The sequence below is a fragment of the Ictidomys tridecemlineatus genome, chromosome 1 (assembly GCF_052094955.1).
Source record: "Ictidomys tridecemlineatus isolate mIctTri1 chromosome 1, mIctTri1.hap1, whole genome shotgun sequence".
In the NCBI taxonomy this organism is placed as follows: domain Eukaryota; kingdom Metazoa; phylum Chordata; class Mammalia; order Rodentia; family Sciuridae; genus Ictidomys; species Ictidomys tridecemlineatus.
The window spans coordinates 262,791,108-262,815,345 of NC_135477.1; the positions used below are offsets into that span (position 1 = coordinate 262,791,108).

At 50.2% G+C, this 24,238-nt stretch overlaps 3 protein-coding genes across 7 annotated transcripts in view; 1 reads left to right on the forward strand and 2 right to left on the reverse strand.

Moving 5' to 3' along the window:
• The window catches only part of Sdha (succinate dehydrogenase complex flavoprotein subunit A), a 24,241-nt gene extending 23,431 nt beyond the window's left edge, over positions 1-810 (reverse strand). Inside the window, exon 1 of the mRNA XM_078018756.1 lies at positions 676-810. Coding sequence (XP_077874882.1) covers positions 676-738 — 63 coding nt within the window. The 5' untranslated portion in view covers positions 739-810. The remainder of the gene's footprint in view (positions 1-675) is intronic.
• Ccdc127 (coiled-coil domain containing 127) lies at positions 737-10,318 on the forward strand. Of its 5 annotated transcripts, none has more exons than XM_078018780.1 (4): positions 846-977; positions 3,259-3,321; positions 3,574-3,704; positions 9,287-10,318. In XM_078018780.1, the coding sequence occupies exons 3-4, from the start codon at positions 3,584-3,586 to the stop codon at positions 9,946-9,948; spliced, it is 783 nt and encodes a 260-aa protein (XP_077874906.1). In that variant the 5' UTR covers positions 846-977; positions 3,259-3,321; positions 3,574-3,583; the 3' UTR covers positions 9,949-10,318. The 5 variants fall into 5 exon arrangements, with proteins under 5 accessions (XP_077874899.1, XP_077874906.1, XP_077874890.1 ...); XM_078018764.1 differs by having other exon boundaries at positions 862-981; XM_078018788.1 differs by lacking the exon at positions 3,259-3,321 and having other exon boundaries at positions 866-977.
• Positions 10,319-13,724: 3,406 nt separating this feature from the next.
• On the reverse strand, positions 13,725-17,555 carry Lrrc14b (leucine rich repeat containing 14B). The gene is made up of 2 exons (XM_005340743.5): positions 16,612-17,555; positions 13,725-15,179 (listed from the first exon to the last, which is right to left on the reverse strand). The coding sequence occupies exons 1-2, from the start codon at positions 17,496-17,498 to the stop codon at positions 14,534-14,536; spliced, it is 1,533 nt and encodes a 510-aa protein (XP_005340800.2). The 5' UTR covers positions 17,499-17,555; the 3' UTR covers positions 13,725-14,533.
• Positions 17,556-24,238: the final 6,683 nt, after the last annotated feature.

A 24,238-nucleotide genomic window follows, 5' to 3' on the forward strand; every position in this document is an offset into this window, starting at 1 on the left:
TTCTAAATAAAATAAGTCAATCCCAACACACTAAAGGTTGAAAGTTCGGATTTGCAGATGCTTACACATAATAGGGGCGGGGTGGGGGTGGGGTTCACTGGATTACACAGCGAGAATGAAGGAAAGGGAGGACGTGGAACAGGAAAGGCGATGCAATGAGGGGGACGTAACTTTCCTCTGGTCATGTAGAAACACGCCACTAGGGTAACTCCACATCACCTACAGCCACAATAATTGGAAGTTGTACCACATGTATGTATGATATGCCAAAATACGTTACACTGTCGTTTAAACTAAAAAGAACAAAACAAAAAAACAAAACGGTGCTCAACGGCCACCGCACCAAACCTAAAATACAGGTTCCTAACTGCCAAGGCCTCCCGGAGGACACGCACAGGAGGGCCAGCAGCGGCCCGAGGAGCCTAGTGAGCCCAGATCCCACGACCGCCCGGCCCGGTAGCGACCTCCCCACAGCGCCGGCGAGGTGACCTTGGAGGACGCGGCTCCAGGCCTCACCCCGGCGAGGGTCGTGACCTTCACCGGGACGCTGCGGGCTGCCGCCACAGGAGGAGTCCTGCCAACCCGGGCAAGGGAGCGGGCGACTCGGCATGCGCTGCACTCTGCCGGCCGGGCCCCGGCCCGCCCGGGTCCCGCCCTCCCGCGATGCCGACTCACCGCCTGGGTCAGCACCAGGCGCCTCGCACCGAGAAGTCGCGACACGGCCCAGACCCCCGCCATGTTTACGCCGTCCCGCCAGGCCCCGCGCCAGACCGCGCCTGCGCACCCCGCCGCGTCCAGAGCGCGGCAGGAAAGATACCGCGCCTGCGCATCCCGCCGCTCCCGGGGTCCCGCGTGGAGACATCTCGCGCTTGCGTACTTCGCCTCGCCCGAGGCGTCGGTGTTGGATCTCGCGCCTGCGCAGAGCAGACCCGCGGACCTGGGCGCGGGTGCTCGGCTCCCCGAGCGGTCCGGCACCGGTGGGTCTGTATGGCATTTGGTGGCCGGGCGGGCTGGGCAGTGTTCAGGGGAAGGGGTCGACCACCGATATTTTTAAAAGTACTCTGTGGTTCCCCGATCATGCCAGCACTGAGAGGGTCTGAGGATCTCGACCCTGGGGAATGGGGTCTAAGGGGCGGCGACCGCGGCTTCGTAACCGCCGGTGTTTGGGGACACGGCCCGTCGGCCTCAGGAAACGCGGGGAGGTGCCCCCACTTCCACCTGCGCTGAGCCTGAGCAGCAGCGGAGCGCACTGGACAGGAGACAAGATGGGAAGCTTTCCCGTGCTCCAGCTGCGGGGAAGCCCAGGGCCTCCCTGGAAGCTGCCTAGGTCCTGGCTTGGAGCCTGTCGCTAGCTTGCTCCGATGGTATTTGTAGTTTTCTAGTGTGTTTATTTGCTAAGAGCCGGGATCTTGCATGGAAAATAAATCAGTAATCCTAAGTAATTTAGCTTCCTGCTTTTTTCACTTAAGGTTGTATTATTAAAATCTTCCTCTTTATAATATAATATATATAACATAATATAGTTTATGAATATAATTTCGAATTATTAAATTTACAATGAATCATTGTCATTTTATTGATTTTTTTTCCAATTTTTGCTATCAGAGCATAAAAAATATATTTGTGCTCAAAATTTTGCCTTTAGGATTACTTCCTTAGGACATATGCTCCAGAATTATGCTTTATTGATGTGCAGGGAACAAACATTATATAATGAGCCCTACTTATGAGTGGGTCCTCTATCAGTGGATTCAGTCACTTGCAGATCAAAAATATTTGGGAAAAGATTGCTTTGCACAGTGCATGTACAAACTTTTTTCCTTGTCATTATGGCTTTAACAATACAGCATAACAACTATTTACATAGCCTTTGCATTACATTAGGTATTATGGGTGATCTAGAGATGATTTAAAGGATACAGGAGGATGAGTGAAGGTTATATGCAAATATTTCATCATTTTATATAAGGGATTTGGGCATCTGTGATTTTTGGTGTCTTCTGGGGGGGCCTGGAACCAATCTCCCATAGATGCCAGAAATGATTATACTTCCTAGATGTCTTTTTGAAAGTATAACAGTTTTAGTATTTTCTAAATTAGGTGTCTACCTAATTGTTTAAAAATTCTGTGGTTACCAAGAACCCCCAAATATTAAGTTCTGAGCCATGTGTTTGGGTATATCTTTATCATCTATCATAAATTTATGTCTTTAGGTGTTAAATATTTATTTAAAACCCTATTAAAACTTTTCAAAAATTGGGTTGAATTCCTTGTTTCTTACATACAACATGATCACCACAAATACACTGATCACAATATTTTGTGATCAGTGTATTTGTGGTGGGCACATAAACAAGGTGAAAGCCTCCATGACTCTACTTTGTGGACATGCCCACTTAGCATGGGTACTTAAAAAACTTGTAGACTCTTAACCTAGCTTGGAGAGTACAACCTACACCTGAAGCAGGGGCCTCTCTAATCATGTTGGTGACCACCATGTCAGGAGGCATGAAAAGACCCACACTGTCCCCATTTTCCTCTCATGCAAGGCCCAGCACTTACCCAAAGTCTCCTGCCTGCATTATTCTTTCTGCTTGGAAGACCTTTTTCCTTTGATCGCTGTCTTTTAGACAACTGCTCATTCTTCCAAACTAAGCTCGCACAAACCAGTATGTCCAGTGTGAGCCGTCATTTATTCAGTTGATTATATGTCTTTATTTACAATGGTGTTAAGGTCCTGCAGAAATGGAATCGGTAAGAGACATACACACGTGCACAGCCAGGCATTGAATAACAGTGGAGATAATATCCTGAGAAATGTGTTGATGGGGTTTTGACTTACAACACCCTGGAGTGCACTTATACAGGCTGAGCGGCCCATGATGTTACTTTATGATAAGATCTTACAGAGCTACCATCTTCTATGTGATTCATCAATGAATAGAATGCTATGAAATTTATGACTGTGTATGTGTGTGTGTGTGTGTATCTATACATACACATAGATGTATATCTCACAGAATGCAAGCACATGCATTCAATTTAGTATATGAATTGGTATTAAGGATGCGCAGCTTATCCATCCAGAAACAACCCTGAGACACCCAAAGTGGGGTGCAGCCAAGCATCTGGGCATGCCACGGCTCAGTCAAGGTGACTCAGGCAATTAGCCATCATGACAATCACCGTTTAAACACACTAAAAAGCAGGACGTTCTGCCTGTGCCTCGCTGATTTGAGATGTGCTTTTCCCCACTAGGTTGCAAGTCGTCGTTTCCTCCTTGAAATCCCATAAAGCTCCATGTGCATGCACTGAAAAAAGGTATTTTTTTAAAAAATTATTTTAGTTGTCTATGGACACAATACCTTTATTTTGTTTATTTATTTTTATGTGGTGCTGAGGATCAAACCCAGTGCCTCACACATGCCAGGCAATCGCTCTACCACTGAATTACAACACCAGCCTGAAAAAAGGTTGTTGAATAAAATCATGATTCTTGAGATTCAAATAGATGCCATAATAGTGACTGTTGTTTTATTCCTTTCATACAATGATTTGTCCTTTCCTTTCAAGGTATATCTCCATGAATAACTTAAATGATCCTCCAAATTGGAATATCCGGCCTGATTCCAGGGCTGATGGGGGTGGTGGAAGCAGGTGGAATTATGCCCTGTTGGTGCCAATGCTGGGATTGGCAGCTTTCCGTAAGTTGTGGTTTTTCTGATGTTTGTGTTTTCTGGGCTGAAAGCATGGAGTGGTATCTTAAGACCTAGCTTTGGGACCTGACAGGTGCAGCCCAATTTCATCCCCTTCTGTGACTTCTGGGCAAGTTACTTAATTCTTCTAAGCCTCAGTTTACCTGACCCTGGGAGGTGGCAGTCACAATCAGCTCAACACATGAAATGAGAGTAAGATCAATGTTTAGAAATGTTTTGTGTGGGCTGGTTTAATAACTGGTTTCATGGCAGTGACTCCTTGCTTTTGTGTCCTAGTCAAGACTGATAGGGAAGAACAGGCCTGGAGGAAAACAAGTTTGATGTGTGCTTCGTGTTTGGAAGTCAGCCCAGAGACTTGGCCTGTGTAAGTTCTGCTCAGCATAGCCAGAAGCCCTGTATGTAGTTTGAGTTGACTGGGCACCACTAGATACTCACCCCCAGATGTGAGAAACTGATAAAGAATGGAAGAAAAAAGCCAGGTGTGGTGGCGTATACCTGTAATCATAGCAGTTTGGGAGGCTGAGGCAGGAGAATCCCAAGTTCATGCCAGCCTCAGCAATTTAGCAGGGACCTAAGCAATTTAGCAAGACCCTGTCTCTAAATAAAAATATAAGAAGGGGCTGAGGATGTGGCTCAGTGGTTAAGCGCCCCAGGATTTAATCCCTGGTACCAAATAAATAAGTTAATTAATGTAAAAAAAAAAAAAAAAGAAAAGAATGGAAGAAAAGCAAAAGCCGCCCTCTGTGCATATGGACTTTTGTACACAGTGACTTTTTTGTGCTTGAATTTTCCATGTCAGCAGGTGTGTAGTGCGGGAGATAAGGCTGGCAGGAGCAGGTGGAATTCACAGTTCAGGGATCTGAGTGGTACCTGCTGGTGCTCCAGCTACAGCCCTGAGGATTCTATATTGAAGGCTCACTCAACTTGGTCTTACAGGGCAGTGCCAGCATTGCTAAAGGCTACTGTTGCTGAGGCTGGGGTGGTGAACTTCCACTCAGAGAGTGGCCTGGGTGGCTTGAAATGATGCTTATTGATGTCATCTTTTTTGGCTTTGAGGCTGGGAGAGGCCCTTTGATTTTCTAATACTCATCTGTGACTTTTATAGCCACTCATGTTAACTTTCAGATTCTTATCTTCTCTTCTTGGGCCTTTGAAATGATGTTTTCTGTAGTTCAGGAATGTTTTATTTTTCCTCATGGTTATCTTGCTTAGGTAATGTATTCAAGGATAACATTTAGTTTTGCATTCTTATATAAAGATTCTTCAAAATCGATTCTGTGTTTGAGAAGCTGTGTTGCAACTTTGAGTGTTAACGAGCCCCTGGCATGGTTTGGAAGGAAAGGCAGATGGATGAATGCTGTATGGGATCAATGCTGTTGATGAATTGATGAGATGCTGGATTTATCCTGATCATTTAAACTGCATTATGTGTACAAGCGAGATGCTGAGAATTGAACCCAGAGGCGCTTTACCACTGAGCTGCGTCCCCAGCTTTTTTTATTTTATTTTGAGTCAGAGTCTCACTGAGTTGCCCAGGCTGGCGTTGAACATAGGATCCTCTTGCTTCCGCCTCCTGAGTAGCTGGGATTATAGGTGTGTACCATCATGCCCAACTACACCTTTGTGACTTTGAACACAGCATAGAGACTAGTATAATTATGTCCACATGAAAGATTAGTCCCTGGCCACATTCTTCTCTGGGTAACTGCCCTGGAAGAGTGTCCAGCATTTCATGGGCAGGACAGCGCCTCCTGTCAGCCTCGGTGGCCACACCTCCTATAACCCCGTAATCACTCCGTCCAGATGTTGCCTAAGTAGTACCGTATAGCGTGTGGCCTCTTTGGCTGGTGTTTTCACCCAGTGTGGTCCTTCAGACCTATACGGGCTGTTGCCACCTCTGTAGCCAGTGGATCACTCAGTGCTGAGCAGGGTCCCTGATGTGGGTGCGCCACAGTTCAGTTGACCATCCACCAACAAGACTGCTGTGTTCTAGTTTGGGCTGTGATGAATAAAGCTACTACCAACATTCTTTTACAGGTTTTTATGTGAACATAAGTTCCATTTCTTCAGGATGAACGTCCAGAAGTGCAGTTGCTGGGTTTCATGGCAGTTGCATGTGAAGTGTTCTAAGAAAGTGCCACATTGTTTTCCAAAGTGGCTGTGCTGTTAACGTCATGTCCTCAGCAATGATGCACAAGTGGTCCAGGATCCCGCCACACAAGTGTTCGTATTTCATGTTCTTACAGGTGTGGAAGCATCTCAAGTGTTTTCACTGTGCTTCCCCTGGCAGCTGGTGAGATTGACCATGTTTTCACACGCATCGGGGTGTGTCTTCTGTGAAATATCTGTTCATGTCTTTGGCCGTTCACTAGTTGGGTTGTTTTTAAATGTTGAATTTTGGGAGTTTTTAGTATGTCCTACATTCAAGCCCTTTTCTAGATTTGTGGTTTACAGATATCGTCATCTGATCTAGTTAGTCCTTTTATTCTCCTAACAGTCTTTGACAGAGCAAAGGTTTAATTCTCAAAAACAAGTTTAACATGCTTTTTTCTGTGCAGATCTAAGAGATCTCTGCCTGTCCTGATCCTGAAGATCCTCTTCTGTGTTTCTTCTGAAGTTTTTTTTTTTTCAGGGGGTGGGGTTCTTTCACATGGTGCACTGTGAGTCCTGGTTGGTCTCCTCCTTGCCATTTCTCTGCCTTTGTCTTGCCTTCTGGTGCCTGGAGCAGATTGTGGGTGGTCTTTGGGCTTCAGGGAAAGCACCGTTTCACCACTGGTGGTGGTGTTTGTGGGTTTTTGTAGCCACCCTTCATTAAGTCAAGAATGTTCCCACCTTGGGTCTGGGGTTGTGGCTCAGGGGTAGAGCCTGGTATGTGTGAGGACTGGGTTTGATCCTCAGCACCACATAAAAATACATAAAATAGTGGTATTGTGTCCATCTACAATGCAAAAAAAAAAAAAGATTAAAAAAAAGATTGTTCCCCTCTGTTTCTGTTTTTCATGAATAGGTATTGAATTTTGTTAATTTTTTTTAATTTTTATCAGTTGTGGGGTTGTGTGATTATACCTCTGTAACCTGTTAATGTGTTGGATTACTTCTAGTGACTTTCTCTATTGATCTAGTCTTTCATCTCTGGAGCAATCCCCCCTTGGTCATGCTGTATATTTCTTTTTACAAATTGTAGAATTGTACTTGCTAATGTTAAGGACTTTTGTGTCTGTGTTCCCAAGGAAAATACTGAACTTTGGGAGGTTCTCTCTCTTCTCTTCAACTGTTGTGCTATTTAAAAAAAAAAATTAGTTGTTGTATTTTTCTTCTAAAATTTCCATTTGTTTGCTCTGTATATCTTCTGTTTCTTAGACTTTATTCTGATGATGCTTTAAAGTGTTTGTCCGATGACACTGACGTCTCCATCCTGGCAGTGATGGGCATCTGTTGATTATTTTTTCATTCAGCTTTAGATATCTCTACACCTTGATGGGACGAGTTACTTCATTTGAAACCCCAGAAGTTTGGTATTGTGCCATGAGGCTGTGGATTTTACATTGACCTGTCTTAGCCTTGCTCTTGCAGGGAATGGGAGGCTGCCTCTTTATTGCTGGCCACAGGCCCTGTGGACCCCTGGGGCCCATTGTCTGGGAGTGGCTCCCAGCTCCTGCTCTACCTAGCCTTGGACTGTGGGTGGGATAGATCCAGGTGTGCATTTGAGAAGATGGTTTTAACTTTTATGCTTATAGAATTGAGGTGCAACAGCACAGCCAAGTAAGAATGGCTTTCAGGTATATGGAAATAATGCCAGTTCTTTCATGGAGTAGGTCCTGCAGCGTGATCACTGATGTCATGGAGAAAGAATCAGATGGCACAGGCACCTTTTATTTATTTTATTCGTCTTTTTATTCTCCTAACAGGCCTGTGATCTCAGCCACTTGGAGACTGAAGCAGGAGGATCACAAAAGTTCAAGGCCAGCCTCAACAACTTAGCAAGACCCTGTCTCAAAATAAAAAGGCTGGGGATGTAGTGCAGTGGTAGAACACCCTTGGGTTCAATCTCCAGTCCAAAAAAGAAAATTGAATGGCAAGAATACCAGCTGGAAGGGGCAGCTGCAAAAGTGGGGCAGGACCAGGAAAGTTGGTAGAAACCCTGGTGTTGCAGGGAGTTAAAGCAGGGGCAGGGGAAGAGCAGAACTTGTGAGAGCCAGAACTCCTGCTTTTGGTGGCTTTGGGCCTTGGGATTTGAACATGTGTGGGACATTCCTTTTGTTTTCCAAAGACTCAAGTCCATGCTGGCCCGTTTTTTTTTTTAACTTTTTAAAATTTCTATTTTTGATACTGGGGATTGAACCCAGGGGTGCTTTACCACCAAGCAACATCCCAGTCCTTTTTTTTTTTTTTTTTTTTTTAGTCAGAGTATGCTAAATTACTTAGGTCCTCACTAAATTGCTGAGGACAGCCTTGAACTTGCAATCCTCCTGCCTCAGCCTCCCAATGGCTGGGATCACAGGTATGGCCTCCATGCCCTTCTCCTCCACACTGCTTTTTGGAGCTACAGCTGAACATATCATTTTGAAAAGCTAGAAATTAGCATATCATTGTCCAGCATTTGTGAAATGATCAGCACCAGTGTTTGCTCAGGAGGTGGTGGGCATCCTGTGCCACCACCCTGCCTCGCCTCATTATCCACATGACAAACTCCTCTTGTGAGTGGGATGGGAAACAAGCTGGGGACTCCATTCAGACCTGAGGCCCCTGCCCACTGGCAGTTGCTGTGGCCACCAGGTCCTGGGCCTTCCTCCTTCCTGTAGCAGAGAATGGAAGCCAGCTTTTCCACAGTGTGAGGTAGTGCAGTCAGTGCCCAGCCTGGTCTCCCCACTCTCCTAGGCCCACGTTTGTGAGTCCAGTGGCTCTGACATGGAGATAAAGGCCAGAGCATGTCTTGAGGTTGACATCCTTGCTGTGTGTCTGATAGCACGTAAGCAAATGCCTTGGATATAAGCTGTTCACCAGTGATGCCTGGGCAGAGCTGACACAACTGTTTCGTGGCATACTGGGGATTGAACCCAGGGGCACTCGACCACTGAGCCACATCCCCAGCCCTTTTTTGTATTTTATTTAGAGAAAGGGACTCAACTGAGTTGCTTAGCATCTTGCTTTTTGCTGAGGCTGGCTTCAAACTTGCAATCCTCCTGCCTCCCTTTCCCGAGCTGCTGGGATTACAGGTTTGTGCCACCATACCCGGCCTCCCATGTTAACTTTTTATATCTTACTGATAGTCTATGGGACACTGAGACCAGAGCTGGCAGACAGTGGTGGGGTTGGTGGCAAGAGAAGCAGTGGTAGATTTTCTTGGCCATAGGAGTTAGATGTGTGGACCCTGCATGCTCAGCCTTCAGTCCTGGTCTGATTAGGGGGTAAGAGCTTTGCCATTCCTGCAGAATGTACAGTCTTGGGTCTTAGGCTGTAAGTCAAGGGCTATCTTTATATGTTGTTTCCTTTGAGTAAACATCATTCATTGAACCTCTGCTGTGGCTCTTCACTATGTATCTTTTTCTCCTTCAATTTATTCATGTCAGGTTGGATTTGGTCCCGAGAGTCCCAAAAAGAAATAGCAAAAGAGAGAGAAGCATATCGCCAGAGAACAGTTGCCTTCCAGCAGGATCTTGAAGCCAAGTACCATGCTGTGATCTCGGAAAATCGACGTGCTGTTGCTCAGCTGTCTCTGGAACTTGAAAAGGAGCAAAACAGAACAACTAGTTACCGAGAAGCCCTTATCTCTCAGGGGCGGAAGTTGGTGGAAGAAAAGAAACTTCTGGAACGGGAATGGGCTAAGGTAATGCAAGAAAGAAGCCAGCTGCAGCCTCTGAGAAGTGTGTACCTGAGCCGTCTGGAGGAGGAGGAGGACTGGCAGAGGAAAGCCCGGCTCATGCTGAAGGAGGTTGGAGAGGCCCTTGCAGAAAGACAGAACATTTACTGCAGCCTGGTCACCCCCCGTCGCTCACGGCTGGAGCTGGAGAAGAACTTACTGGTGCGTGCCGCCGTCGACCCAGTGGCTGCTGACCTAGAGATGGCAGCTGGCTTGACTGACATATTCAAACATGACACCTACTGTGGTGACATCTGGAATAGCAACAAACGCCAGAATGGGAGGCTCATGTGGCTATATCTCAAGTATTGGGAGCTAGTCGTGGAGCTGAAGAAGTTCAAGAGAGTAGAGAAGGCCATACTAGAGAAGTGAGAGGAGTGAGGTGTCCACGGCCACCGGTTGCTTCTCATGACGTTTTCCCTGCTGAGCTCCCACACTTCCTTTGCTTGCTACCCGCGTCCCCCACATGCAGCTGCCCTCAGTGGCATTCCAGCTCTGCCACCCTCAGCAGCAGTGAGGATTCGGCACATAAAGGTTTTCCCTGTGATGCTCAGCAGCTGTGAAGGGTTGCCTTTCTCTGAAGCATTTTGTGAGCCGCTAATATTTAGCAGAACAGTATAATGTCATTTTAGTTCGAGGGTAAAAATTGTTTTTAAAGGTCAAATATAATATTGATCCTCACTGTAAGTAATTTTCTGTGACTTTTCCTATCTTCCTAAATAAATTCTGTCTTCTAGGATTATTTTTTTTCCTCCCCAGATTCCATTTAGCAGTCGTCAGGCAGTGGTGATGAGGGGTGTTGTAAGACCACGGAGGCTGTAAAACATTTGGAAGCTCTCATGCTCACAACAGGAAAAGCACCCAAGTGGTTCTCCTAGCCAGCAGGTGCCCCAGTATTTTGATAGCCACAGAGGCTATCAGAGCGTGGGGCAGGCCCACAGAGCCCATGTTCTGGAAGAGGCTGGGTGGACAGGTCCCAGCTCCGGGGGATGGGAGGATCACTTCAGAGTGTTTTCTGTTGATCTGGGGTGTTGAAGGTACATGAGGTTGCAGGGCTTAAAATGAAGGAGTGGGTATTAGGATCTTGCTTCTCATTTTGCTTATTGCAGGCTGCTTTGCCTTGGAACAAAGTTAGAAGGTAATGATTGGCCTGGACCTTCTGAAACCTAAATGCACAGTGACAAGACTTTTGTACTTTCATCAAGTTAACCTATTTGGTGGAGAGGCCTTCCCCTTTTTAAAGCTCCTAGATAAAGAGGTATCTCAGTCACATATTCCATGTATGCATCTGTGTTATGCACCACTGATACAGTGTCAATTTCATGGTGACAAGAAAATCTTTCTGCAGACATTGCAGCAGCAGAGACAAGTGGCAGGGGAAAGCCTCCCCAGAGAACCTGCATGATCTTTGGAATGCATGTCTAGTTGGAGAGTGTGACTGTTTCTGGGTCAGCTTAAAGTAGGGGGAGGCTTTCTAGCTGTAACCTAAGTTGCACCAGTGTTTGATGTGATGAACACACTGAGCCCCAACATGCTCCAGCAAGCAGCTGCCTTTGTTCTCTGAGCAGCCCTTTGCTGTACTATGACCAGGACGGATTGCTGGGCAGAGCTGGGGTCACTCCCTCTGCCTGCTCCTTGAGAGGTCCTGTCTCTATTCTGGGCTTGATGAAGTAGTCCCTGTATTTCTCAGTTAGGATTCTGGTTGTAAGCAATAGCTTTATTCAAGCTGGCTTAGACTTGTAGAAGAAGATTTGCTTTAAGGGTGTCTCAGACCCAGGGCAAGAATGGAGAGTGCAGTTCAGACCTGGGAGGAGCTAGAAATGGCACCTGAGCAACTCTCAGGGACCTGCCTACTTCAGTCTGTTCCCTGCAAAAGGCTTCTAAGGCCACACCCCATCCTGGACTGGCATACTGCGTGTCCCACTCAGCTCTTCAGAAAAGTTTGGGAGCCCTGGGTTATACAATGCTGTGGCACTTGGATGGAGTGGGGACAGTGAAAGCCAGGGATCACAGAGTATGTGGCTTTTGTTAACAGGAAGTCTATGGTGACTCAAGGCATGGTGTAGAAGTCCTAGAGCTCTGCAGCAATGAAGGAAGCTCATCTCCCTTGCCCACCTCTGGCAGGAAAGGGTCTCGCTGTTGGGGTGACTGGATAGCAAAGGCATTAGGGCGGCTCCCAGACCCAAGGTGGCCTGAGGTCTGGGTAGGGTGCTTGGTCCCTTAGCCTGAATTGCAATCCCAGACTCAAGAGCCCTCATGTCAGCTCAGGCAGCCCTGCCCCAGTCAGGAAAGCACCTCCTTTACCTGGGAATCCTGCAGAGTGAGCCCCCAGGGTGCCTTGTTGGGCCTGCCTGGCTCATGTGGGTAACAGAACTGGTCAGCCAGAGAGGTACTGTGTTGGGGTGCTCATGCACAACTCTACATCAGTATTCTTCAAGTTCCTGGTTCTGAGCCCAACCCTGCTGGGATGGCCCCTTGAGGCTGGTCAGTGGCCAGCAGCTGAGTGGGGTGCTGGAGTCTCCTGGCTGCAGAAGCTTGCTTGTTGAACATGGGGTGTTGGCCCTACTGGTGAGGCCTCTGGCACGTGACTGGGCCAGGGCTGACTCTGCTTGGTGGTGCCATAGGATGGGGCTCCAGACTGGCAGAAGCAGATTGGTAGGGGTGGCTATGGTAAGCATCAGGACCAAGTGGTAACCAGTGCCTTTATCCTGGAGCTGCTGCCAAGACTGGTAATCATGGGAGTTCAGGGTTGAGTGACAGCCAAGTAGAGCTCTCTCCACTCCTCATAATAGAGTTAGCTGGCCATGACAGAGGTCCATTGGTCTGTGGATATCTCCTTTGTCTCTGTATACTCAAGAAAGAACCCTTGCAGGTATCCCAACATGTGGAACCAGCCATTAAGGTAGGAAGGGCCAAGTTGGAGTTCCCAGAACTGTTCCTCTGCCCTGCAGGATGATCATCAAGAAGCCCTGCTGCACTCCTAGGGGAACAGCAATGACCAGTCCCCCAGTGAGACCTAGGAATGCAAGGAGGTGAGCCCCACGCTGACCTCATTGGTGTCCCTGTTCCATTCGCTCATCTCGTCCTGGAGAGGCTAGCTGGATCTTGGTGGGTGATAGTGGCCCCCCAGAGCTTCACCAGGAGCTACACCAGCTACAGCTGCTATGTGTATGCACTGACTCCAATTTACACACTTACCTTGCAAATAGTAGATGCTGCTGGCCTTGGTAGATACCAACTATGTGACCGTAGATGCCGGGTGCCCACAGGCAGAGTCCCAATGTGAGGAAGGTGTGACCAAAGTCCATGGGTGCTGAGAGCACTGTCAGGCTGGGGTGGAGTTGGTCCAGAGGAGCAGGTGAGTCTCGCACTTTGGGGACAGGTATGTACGGTTTAGAGCATTTGGACTGCTGCCTAGGAATGGATTTGGACCAGCATAGAGGGGGTGCTGTCCTGAATGTTTGCTGCCAGCAACTTCACCACAGAGGCAGACTTCTGTGTGCCTGCCCCTACCCAGGTAATGGGCCATACCCTGGGCCCTTCTCCATACAGCCACACAAATGCAGGGCTCTCCTGGTCCAGCTAGCCATTGCACATGATTGGTTACAGTGCCACTAGAGGCTGAGTCTGTAGTCACGAAAATTCAGACACTCAAAATAATGAAAGTTACTCTGCTTTTTAGAGTCTGAATTTTTAAGTAATTTAAAAATTTTGCGTGGTGCCTACTCTTTCTAAGAGCTTGCTGCAATTCACTCTATGTGCCCGAAACTTGATTGCAAAGAGACTGCCAGCGTGAACCTTTGCGGGTAAGGCACAGCCAAGCAGGCACAGAACGATTACAGTAGGGTGGGGTGAACACTTGGTGTCAGCTCACACTGAGACCCTGAGGAGGGACGCCTTGAGCAGGCAGCCCTGCGAGGCTCTCCTGCTGGGTCCTACCAGAAAGAACAGCCTGGGATACACCTGGAACTCCAGGCTGCAGAGCACCTGAGACGGAGATGCCCCTGGGGGAAGTGCTGCCAGGAGTGGTGCTCAGGTGGTACTGGGTCCAAGCTCTTGTCTGTGCCTCAAGGAAATATCTTATTTCCAAACTTTAAATCCTTTTAAAAGTCTTGAATTGCGGTGAAATAAGGACCATGGCTTGGTAACCACACTTATTTTATTAGCACTTATCATTCTAATTCTCAACTTTTGGTACAGAGTCAAGCTTAGTGGAAACCAACTCCACCTCTGGTGACAATCAGCCCCTTGGGGGCAAGGAGCCCAGGGCCATGGGCTTGGAGCCTGGCTGTTCAGGGAAAGTTAGGACTGGAGAAACCACAGGACATCCATAAATGCCACACTCTGTGTCCTGACCTACTGCTGAGGCCAGCACTCACTCAGATACAAAGCAAAGCAAGGACAGAGTTACTGGTATCAGCCGGAAGCCGCTGCGTGCTCCTGGCCCTGTTGTGAGCAAACAAGCCTGGCTTGTCAACATGCTAGCCCCACAGACACATCTAGCATGCCCTGTGAGCCTCCTGCCGGGCACGCAGATTTGGTTTACCTTTGCTTTTCATCTCTTCCTCAGCTGTTTTATGGGCTGCTGCTTTCTTTACACATGTTCTGTGACAAGTCCTCGTTTCCTTCGTCTTGCTGCCTCAGAGTCCAGTCGACCCTGCTCCTACGGCAGCCTGCCCTGGCACCCATTGCACCTCCACTCACTACCACATGTGCCTGCGTGGGGTCTTCACCAGGCTATAGGGTCTGCTGCCTGACCCAGGAGCACCCATGACACATCGTGAAGGCAGGGCTTCCTCTCCTAGGGCACCTAGCAGGCTTGTTTACCATTTTCATTAAGAACTGCTTTTGGTGGTGATGCTGGTGATGAATGTGCAGCCCAAGCCTCTGGCAATAGGACTGGCCCTGGGCACCCTGCAGGCTGAAATGCAAGACTGCCCTTGCCCTGGTGGAGCGCCTACTCCACTTGTTTCAGTGCTCTGGAAAAGTTTTCTAAAGCAGTTTTGAAAGCTTGCAGCAAGAAGGTGCCGAGCTCATTGCTTGTTTCCTGGATGTCTGGGTCGAAACTTCCGAAGACAGGCGTGGAGGCCTCGATGTCCTCACGGTTGGCCCGCAAAAGCACCGCATGCAGCTCCTCAGCAATCGCATTGTACTTCTGCTGGTCAAATTTGGACACGGCCAGCTCGTCCTGGGGGTAGGCAGTGCCTTCAGGGTAGCAGTCCTTGGGCACTGGGAACTCAATACGCCGCAGCTCAGGCAGCTCGCAGAGCGCGGTGAAGAGGCGCTGGAGGGCCTGAGCAGATAGCGGGTTCCCTAGGAACCGGAACTCCTGCAGCTGGCGGCAGGGGCTCAGGCCCAGGATCAGCATGCCCACGTGGCTGTCTGCGATGCTGCATTCCTCCAGGGTCAGCGCCCTCAGTGTCTGGGAGGCCCGGCGGAGCAGTCTAAAGAAGGTTGAGGGGTACAGGTGCACCAGGTTGTGTCCACTGAGGTCCAGCACTTCCAGGTGGGCAGCGTGTGCACAGTCTGCCAAGAAAGCCATGTCGGCGTGGTTCAGGGCACAGTTAGCCAGGTCCAGTGCTCGCAGTGGGGTTCTGAGGGGGCTGAGGGACAGGCAGAAAGCATCACAGGTAACAGCAGTGTTTCAGGTGAGCTGGGGTTTAAGTGTAGGTGACAATCCACTTGTTTCTCTATCACAAATTGCCTCCCATGGATAAATCCAGCTGCTGCCTGATTTCATACAGTCTGCCATTTGAAAAAACTGGTAATTTTAATTAAATATTTGAAAAAATTCAAAGAGTTTGTGATAAGGGAAATTACATGAAGTTCAAGTGTCTGTGTCCACAGCGATTTAGGTTTACTGGAACACTGCCACTCTCCCTCACTCACCTAGCCTATAGCTGCCATTTGGCTTTGTGGCAAAGAATAGGCTTTAGGATTGGGGTGCAGTTCACTGGTAAGTGCCAAACCAGCATGCAGGAGGCCCTAGGTTCATCCCCAGCGCACAGTTACGCAGGGGGCCTTCTTCCACACCTATACCCAGACATTGCAGCAACCCTTTCATGTTGTGAGGGAAGTCCTGTCAAGAATGGCAGCTCAGGGAGCTGGCAGCAGGGGTGGCAGAAAAGCAAAAATAAGCAAGCAGGAAAGCACCCTTTCACTGAGGAACCAGATCCACATGGTGTTAGAACTGGGAAGGGAAGCCAGAGACCCTGACGGTCTCTGCATTCCTAAACCACCAGTTTCGATTTAGTTGGAGTAGGCGGCAGCAAACGAGCAGCTGCAGGAGTGTCTCTGGAACAGCGTCCATACCTGGGACTTGTGAAAACACACATTCTCAGCCCGCTCACCCTTTTGGGACCCTGACCTGTCAGTACCCGATTCCCGCTCTTTGTTCCCTCCTATCCTCCTGCCACAGCTACCTCTCACTGCCCAGCCACACCTGGTGGATCTGCTGCCAAGAGCCTGCCCCTGGGACAGCACATGAAGCCACCCCAACTGTGTCTCTCCCTGGCTGCTTTCCTGCACCCCTGTCTATAGCAGAGCTGCCCAGAAGGAGGCACCCTGACCCCTCTACCTGAGGGCTGCCCATGCAGTCCTCCTCTGAGCCATCCAGGAGGAGCATTGCCCCCATAGACCTTCGGATGAGACTGCAGCACCAATGGCTGACAGCCCAGCTCAGCCTCACTCCCACTCCTGGTCTGGTATGACATCGGTGGGTTCGGGCAATTTGTCCCACAACAGGTAAGTTGTTAGGTGGGGGTGTACTTATGCTTTGTTTACTTGCTACTTAGTATGTTCTCTCTTGCTAACTGGAAGCAGTGTCCCAGGTCCCCCCAGAGCACTGTTCTTTTCTGGTGGCTCTAACTCATAGTTACCTCAACCCTGTCCCTCTCCTATAGCTCTGGCCAAAGCAACCCCAAAGAGATGAACCAGTAGCCTTATAAGTTAGCAGGTCCCATCCCTGTTCCTCAGCTCCTCTCCAGCCTTCCTTGCCAGGGCCCAGAGCGTTCACCTGGCCTTTCCTCTACTCACCTGAGCAGCGTCTGGATCTTCCCGGTCAGCGTGGAGAAGGCCACACTTAGCTCTGTGAGCCGGGTCATCTGGCTGAGCTCCCAGGCGATGGAGGAAAGGAGAGAGTCCTCACCCTCGGGAATCGGCGTGTAGGTGGGGGGTACGTCGAAGGCCCTGGTGGGCAGGGTGAGTGAGACCAGCTGAGGGAAGCCTACCTGGGCCAGCAGCTGCTGCACGTGCCCAGCATTCAGCCGCACATTGTGAACCACCTCCAGCTTGCGTAGTCTACCTGGTTTGGCCAGGCCCAGCACATGCAGGAGCTGCCCAGGGCTTAGGCTATCCGCCCTGAAGGACAGGCATCGCACCTGCAGAGGGGCTGGGCCTGATGGCTGCAGGGCCTGCACCACCACCTCAAAGTTACCTTCAGTGACAAAAAGGTCAGCAAAGACCTCAGTGGAGCGCCTGCCCATGCAGGGCTCTGCTTGAAGCTCACAGCAGGTCCTGGCCAGCAGCTCGGTGCGTCCCCACCTTCCCAGTGCCCTCCTGCAGGGGCACCGCTGCACCTGCACATCTCGAATGCCAGTGAGGTCTGCCACCCGCAGCCAGCGGCTCCCACCCTGCAGCACGTGGTCGGCAAGGCCCCGCACGCAGGCCTCCAGGCAGGTCCTGCAGGCTCGGTCACGCAGGTCCTCTGGGTGGTCAGTGCTCGGACCCAACAACGCAGCCAGCCGGAACTCCTCCAGTGGCCAGCATCCCAGCACAGCACGGGTCACTTCTGCCTGCTCCAGCAGGTAGCTGGCCTTGAACAGAAGTGGGTAGAGGTTATGGGCCACACTGTCCAGGCTCCCCTGGGCCAACAGGGGGTGGGACACCAGGGCTTCAGCAGAAATGAAACGGAGCGACCTCATGGTGCCCTCAGACCCAGGCAGGACAGCATTCTTCTCTCTGGTTCTGATCGAGGTGTGTGCCCTTCATGCCTATTTTTAGCTGCTGCTGCTGCTGCTGGGAGTGCTTGGCTTTGGGCAGAAAGTGGCGAGCTTGCCCTTCAGTCATCTGACTGCTATTTTGGTCCTGGGGAGCCTGTTTGGTGTGACCATTAGAGGCGGCTGTCCACCTTGTGGCACCCAGCTTGTGAAATCAGAGCTGCTTGGCTCCAGGTGCCCTATGTGGGAAGCCTAGGACATATAAAAAGGCAAAACACCTTCACTTCTGGGGATACCAGGATACCAGCAATGGCCCCTTTTTCCCTCCTGGGAGAAGTCTCTGTTACCCCTTTTTAAATAAACCCTGCTTTATATGCTTGCCTTGGCATGCTTCTCTAATGTTATACTTCAACATGTGAAGAAGCAGAACTCGTCACTGGTAAATGGCAGTATCATGACCACTTGGGAAGAGGAGCACATTAGAAATGGCCACAGCTGCCCACCTGGCCAGTACCCCCACCCAACAACCTCTGCATCCTTTAGTGCTGGCTGCATGCAGCATCACAGAGGAAGATGGAGTGAACCCAAGGTACATGAAAGCTGCTCTGTCCCCTCACCAGTGCCTGGCCTCAGCCCACACCTCATAAGGCAAGGGGAGGTGTTTCTTGAAAATGCACAAACTCATAGTGCAGTCCTCGAGGCCGGGCACCATCGGGGGACAGCATGATGGGTCAGAAGCACAGCTTTCCTTGTGAACAGGTTCTCCTAACCTGCCTTCTCTGAACCCAGAGCCAGACCCAGTGTGCACGGAAGATCTGCTTCCTGCCACTAGGCCCCACCTCCTGAAGGCTCCACCACCTCCCAGTAGTGTCCCTGCTGGGGACCAGTCTTAAGCACTTGGCCTTGGGGGGCATTTGAGATGATGCTCACAGCTGTAAAGAGCTTCCCTTCATAGCTGGCTCCACTCAGCTTGGTTAGGATGAGGACTCAGTGCTGGCGTGGTTCATGTCCATCAAATTGGGAGGATACTCAGCTGCTGTTTCCTCCAATTTCCTTTGCCCCTGCTGTGGGAACTCTAACTACAGCTCACTAGTCACTATCCTCCAATTCACTGATGTTCTGCTCTTTTTTTGTTTTGGTGGGGGAGGGAGGGGCAGGGGCAGTTCTTTTAGTGTGTTTCCTTTTGGACGGGGACAAGTTAATTTAGGTGTCAACTTGACTGGATTAAGGACTTTCCAGAGGGTTGGTAAAGCATCCCTTCTAGCTGTGTCTGAGGGTACTTCCAGAGTAGACTGGCGTGCAAGTCAGGGCTGGGTGGGGATGAGTGGCCCTCCGTGGATGGGCACCATCAGGCAGCTGGGCCCCAGCAAAGCATGAAGGCCAAGGAAAGGGGGACCTGCCCTCTCTGGAGCAGGGCAGCCTCTCCTCCTGTCCTTGGACTCAGAACTTCAGGCGCTCTGGCCTTTGAGCTAGCACTGAGCCTCCAGAGTCTCCAGGTGCAGGTGAATTTAAGCTCATTCCCTACTTCTTTATCTCAGGTAGAGGTGGAAAGTATTTTTTTGATTAATAAAACATTTTTTAAAAATTTGAAAAATTTTGCAGTAATGTCAGCCCGTCATAATCACTGTTTCCAAATCCAGTGATTTAACCAACCAAGGATGGAAAATACTTGGACACTGCTTCTCTACTGAGCACATGCTGACTCCTCGGGTCATCTTCTTAATGCAGTTTGAGGGTTTTTTACATGTCAGGCATGAGTGATCTGGAGATGATTGAGCACATGGCAGGACTGTCTGGTGGGGTAAGCACTCCTCAGTGCCCAGGAAAGCTTGTTTTCCCTGGGAAGTGAGACCAGAAGAGCTCTAAAGAACATGATCAGGAAGGAAGCGGAGAGGGGAGCTGGCCACATGTCTGTCTCAAACCTTCAGGTGAGGATCAAAGCAGAGCGGCCTTATTGTAAAGCAGAAGAGTGTGCTCTGAAGAGGAGCTCTACCATGCAGTGAGCATGCACCCTGTCCCACTCAGCCTGTTCCCTGAGGGGCACAAGAGCTCGGTGGGGACAGAGACGGTATCCTTCCTGGGCCCTCTGTGACCCCTGGGAGGGCTTTGGTACTGGGCTCCTGTGGCTGGACAAGTTTGTAGCAGGGTGCTATGCTGCAGAGGTGGTTTGGGGGTCTCTGGCAGCAGGTGAAATTTTATACCTGAGCTCACAGATGTGTCCTCCAGGCTGGTCCCTCTGGCACAGAAATCAAACCCCCAAGGTCTATGGAGGGCCTTCTCCACCTGGGCCTAGGGCTCCAACCTGGCTGGCTGGCCATCCTGTTCAGACCTGCAAGGAAGGCTCTTGACAAGTGTCTGCAGCACCAAGAAACAAAGTCTCCAGGAAGGCATGGTCAACCCCACTGGCCTCTTACCGACTGAGGGACTGAGACAGACAGGCCACTAGGTCAGCTCTCCGTTCAACCGGGCCAACAGCAGCACTCAAATGCCTTCCAAAGCCCTGGGCTGTTTCTTTGCACCCTGTGTGTGCTCCAGCCCTCATCCTGTGTGCCAGTTCTGCTGTAGCCAAAGAATAGTGCATTCATACAGCCGGGGCCCTTGGACTGGTAGTCAAAGGGATGTACCTTTGACCTCTCCCTGAGTCCAATAATAGTGCATTAATACAGCTGGGGTTGGTCTGGGCCCTCACCCCTGGTAAGGCACACAAGGCCTGCTACTCCCCACCCCACTGCCCCAGGTCTTCTAGGAGGGTAGCTGCGAGAGGCTGCCCAGCTTCCCTAGTTCTCTTTCAAACAACCATAGCACCTACTCGGGAGAAAATTCCACATTCACAAGTGAAGTGGAAGTAACTGAGCTCTGGAGCCACGCAGCATGCTTCTCATAACAGCTTCTTCTTACATAACAGCTGGGCACCTAGATCCGGCTCCACTCTATTGCAAATGGAAGTTAGGCCCGGCCCCAAAAACATGGATGAAGGGAGGAGGGTCCCCTGCTCCTGCCTGCCCTGAGGATGTGACCTGGGTGCCCCTCCTCAGGTCCCGAAGACTCTCCAGCTGCTGCAGATCTCATTCAAGGTGAGAACCAGCCTTGAAAGATAAAATGGATCCATTCTCCACTTGGTTGCACAGCCCAGAGAAAAGGCAGCTCTTAGGGCTGGGCTGACCAGGTGGTCACATGAGCTCTCAGGCCCTGGGAGAACATGCTGTTGGTGACATCCCTGTCAGCCTTGGTGGGACAGCTGACTGGACTGGCTCCTGGGAGCTGAAGTGTGATGCAGCTTCCAGGAAGCATCAGGCAGGATTAGTGCTGCTTGTGGCCAGTGCCCTTCCAAAGTGCATCCCACTTGATGACCAACTTGTTTCCCTCGAGGGTCCCCAGAAACTGCCAGCTATCCTTGGGCAAACCTATCAAAAGGAACAGGGGTGAGCCAGTGCAGAGGGGGCTCTCCCTGGAGCAGAGTGCCACAGTCCTGGCTGGATAGTCCCTCGCTGGCCAGGTCCAGGTGCTGCCTGGCATAAGTACTCACTGGAAGTCTTCACCTGTGCCAGGGGGTGCTGCCCTCCAGCCTGAGGGACACAAGCAGCGTGCCTTCCAGAACATGCGTCATCGCTGTCTCCTGCTGGCTGCGTAGCTCAGGGATTTCCTGCAGGGGTGAGAGGAATGTACCTTTGACCTCTCCCTGAGTCCCACAGGAGCACTGCAAAGTGGGGCAGCAGGCCGGTCCTGGAGTCTTGGTGCCCGCTGTACCCCCACCCCCACCCAGGTCAGGGGGAAGGTGGCAGGTCCAGACCCTTCATGCCAGAGCAGGTGAATCTCAGACATCTCTGTGGTCTGGAGGACCAAGAATGGAACACAGTGTCTTGGCCTTTGGAAAGAGAAAGTGGATCCCAAGCAGGGGAGCCGAGAAGCTGAAGCCCAGGGCTGGTACACTGTGCCTGGGTCGCTGACCCTACACCAAGCTTGCTAAACCCTGAGTAGGAAAGGGTGAAAGAGTGAAAAAGATCCCATTACAGGTCAGAATCCACGACCCCACAGCAGAACGTTCTCCACTTCCAACGTGCATCCCACTTGATGTATGAAGAGTTAGGAAAAGTGGCCTGCAGTCAAGGGAAAGGACCCGAATGTTGTCATTACTGCATGAGGATGTCAAAGCGTCTGTTCTGCCTGCACTCAGCCAGGGCAGGGGAGCATGCCCTGACTGAAGACACGTCCTCTGACAGCACAGGACATCTCAGGAGACATGGGGATGCACTCCAGAACCACGGGAAATCTGGTAGCTGCAAAATATAGTGTCTTTAAAAAGCTGTTGTATGGGCTTATGTGAACACAGTTGAAGAAATAAAACAGCCATCTGATCTGAAGGGTACAGAGGAAAAATGTGAAGAGAATGAGGGCTCCTGGGGACCAGGGACAATGTCAGTCTTGAAGCTTCAGTCCTGGAGAAGGGAAGAGAAAAAAGCTGGCTCAGAGAGTCCTGCACTTGGTGATTGATGTGAATTTGCACATTCAACAACTCCACCCAAACCCAGTCAGGGGAAATGTGAAGATGACCGTGTCTACTCACATTACAGTCAATTTGGTGGAAAGAAGAGAGAATCTGGGCGTCACAGAGGAGAACAGCCCTTGAACAAGGATCTGAATCACTGTGGACCTCGTGCCAGGTGCAGTGGAGGCCAGAGCACCCGTGCCTGGGAAGCTCCAGCCGCTCCCCAGCTAGAGCAGCATACTCCGCAAGAGGATCCTACTACACCAGGGTGAGCAAAGGTGCTGGCAGGTGCAGGAGAAAGAGGCGGAGGAGAGAGGGAAAAGCACACAAATGAGGGAAGCCGTGTCTTGAGGGCCAGCTTGGCAGGGCTCCTGAAGAAGCAGGTTCCAGTGCTGCCCTGTGGCCATCTCTCCAGGGCACCATGCTGGCGGCTTTTCTCTCCAGTTCAGTCATGTCTAGGCCAAGTGCCTGAAACCAGGCCTGAATTGTTACCTCCTGGTCAGACCTGAACGCAGACTCTTTATCCACCAACATCAAAATGCTGTAAATTGTGGGGGAAGATGTGTTCTGAAATAAATAAAATAAACATTATTGAGTAACCTCCTAAGTTTTGCCTTTGCTGAGTTGATGGAGCTGTCCAATATTGATCAGTGCTATTTTATCATCCATTCCCCCCAGATGTAGAGACTTGGTTCTGAAGGTAAATCATTTGTTTTATGAGTTTTTCATGTCATCAGGTTCATTGAGGCATAATTTACACAACATAAAATTCACACCTTCAAATACATGGCTCTGTGGGTCACCACCCCACCCAGGTCCTCCGTGCCCTGGGGCAGCCAAGCCCTCCCCCCCAGTGCCATGGCCAAGTGTCACTCAGACTCTGGCTTCCGACCGCGGTCCTGGCTTCCGACCCTGGGCTTTGCGCACTGGGAGCTCCAGGGTCCTCAGGTGCAGGCCTCACCCCTTCCGACTGCGCTGGAGTTCCGCAGTTGGCACCCACCAAAGGGCCTTGGCCCGGTTCCCCATCGCCGCGGAGTCATGGTGACAAGCAGCCTACGTTCAAGTCCTCTGCTGGAGGGTGAGTCCTCCCCGATTGAGCCCTGAGTGAAACCACCTCCTCCTCTGGCCCCAAGAGGAGGTGACCTGAGCCAGCGCCTCTGGCACTGTTGCAGGGTGTGTCCTCTCAGTCTCTGAGACTCACTCAGGTCCTTCCCACTCTGGACCCTTGCCCACCTCCAATTGTCACTAGATTCGGACCTGGGGAGGTCCCTCAGAAGAAGAAGAGACCCTCACCTCAGGCCTGGCCGGCTCTTGTCATCAACCTCAGGAAAGAATTCCAGGACCAGATAGAAAGAGGCACGACAGCCATTTCTCCAGGAAGCCAGGAGCCCTTGCTGGAAGAGACAGAGTCCAGGCTGTCTCAGGAGTAAGTGTGCTCTGATCTCAGGCTCTGGTTGGTTTTTGAAAGTCTGTGAAGCACCTCAAATTTAGGATGTTTCTCTGAAGCTAGCTTCATTCATTTCTTAGATTTTTCTGTTTAGTGAGACAGCTGTATATTGATATGGAGACAAGCATGATTTGTGGGATGTAATTCCCAGACAATGTAAGCTATTTCCAGTGTCACTCTGAATTTATTCTGTGGGACTAACTCTTCAATTGCTCTAGGTAAAATTTAGGGCGAGTCCCGTGATTTTTCTTATCACTTTCAGTTAATAAAAGATTCTTTGAAAAAGCCATTAGTACCTTTGGCCCATAGAGTCAACAAGACTTCAACTTCAACTCAGGGCTAAAACTTCTTCCTCTCGCCCTGCTCAGGCCTGCTGCAGACCAAAGCGGGGAGAAGGGGGCACACCAGAGTGGCAGGAGGGTAGAGAAGACATGCAGGCCACAGGCAGGTTCTGACTTGACCCACGCTGTCACCAGCAGCCCTGAGTTGACTGCCCCAAAGCTCTCTCTGGCTCTCCTGGGGCCCTGCGGTGCATTCCCTGGAGACTCCCCTTTCCACCAGTTACCAGGGAGTGCTAGTAGGTAGCTTCTCTTTTTGTATGTGTGTAGGGGAAGGCATGATTTTATTTTGACACTTAGAATAGATTAGGAGACAGTGAGATTGCCCTGATAGGGAAGTATTATAGTTTTCCTTTAGATAATAAGTCTTCGGAAGATTTAAAGTAAGTTCTTCCCACTTTTTTAAAAAAAAGTTGATTCTGGTAGTGAAGGGTTCTGATCTCTTTTTCCTCTT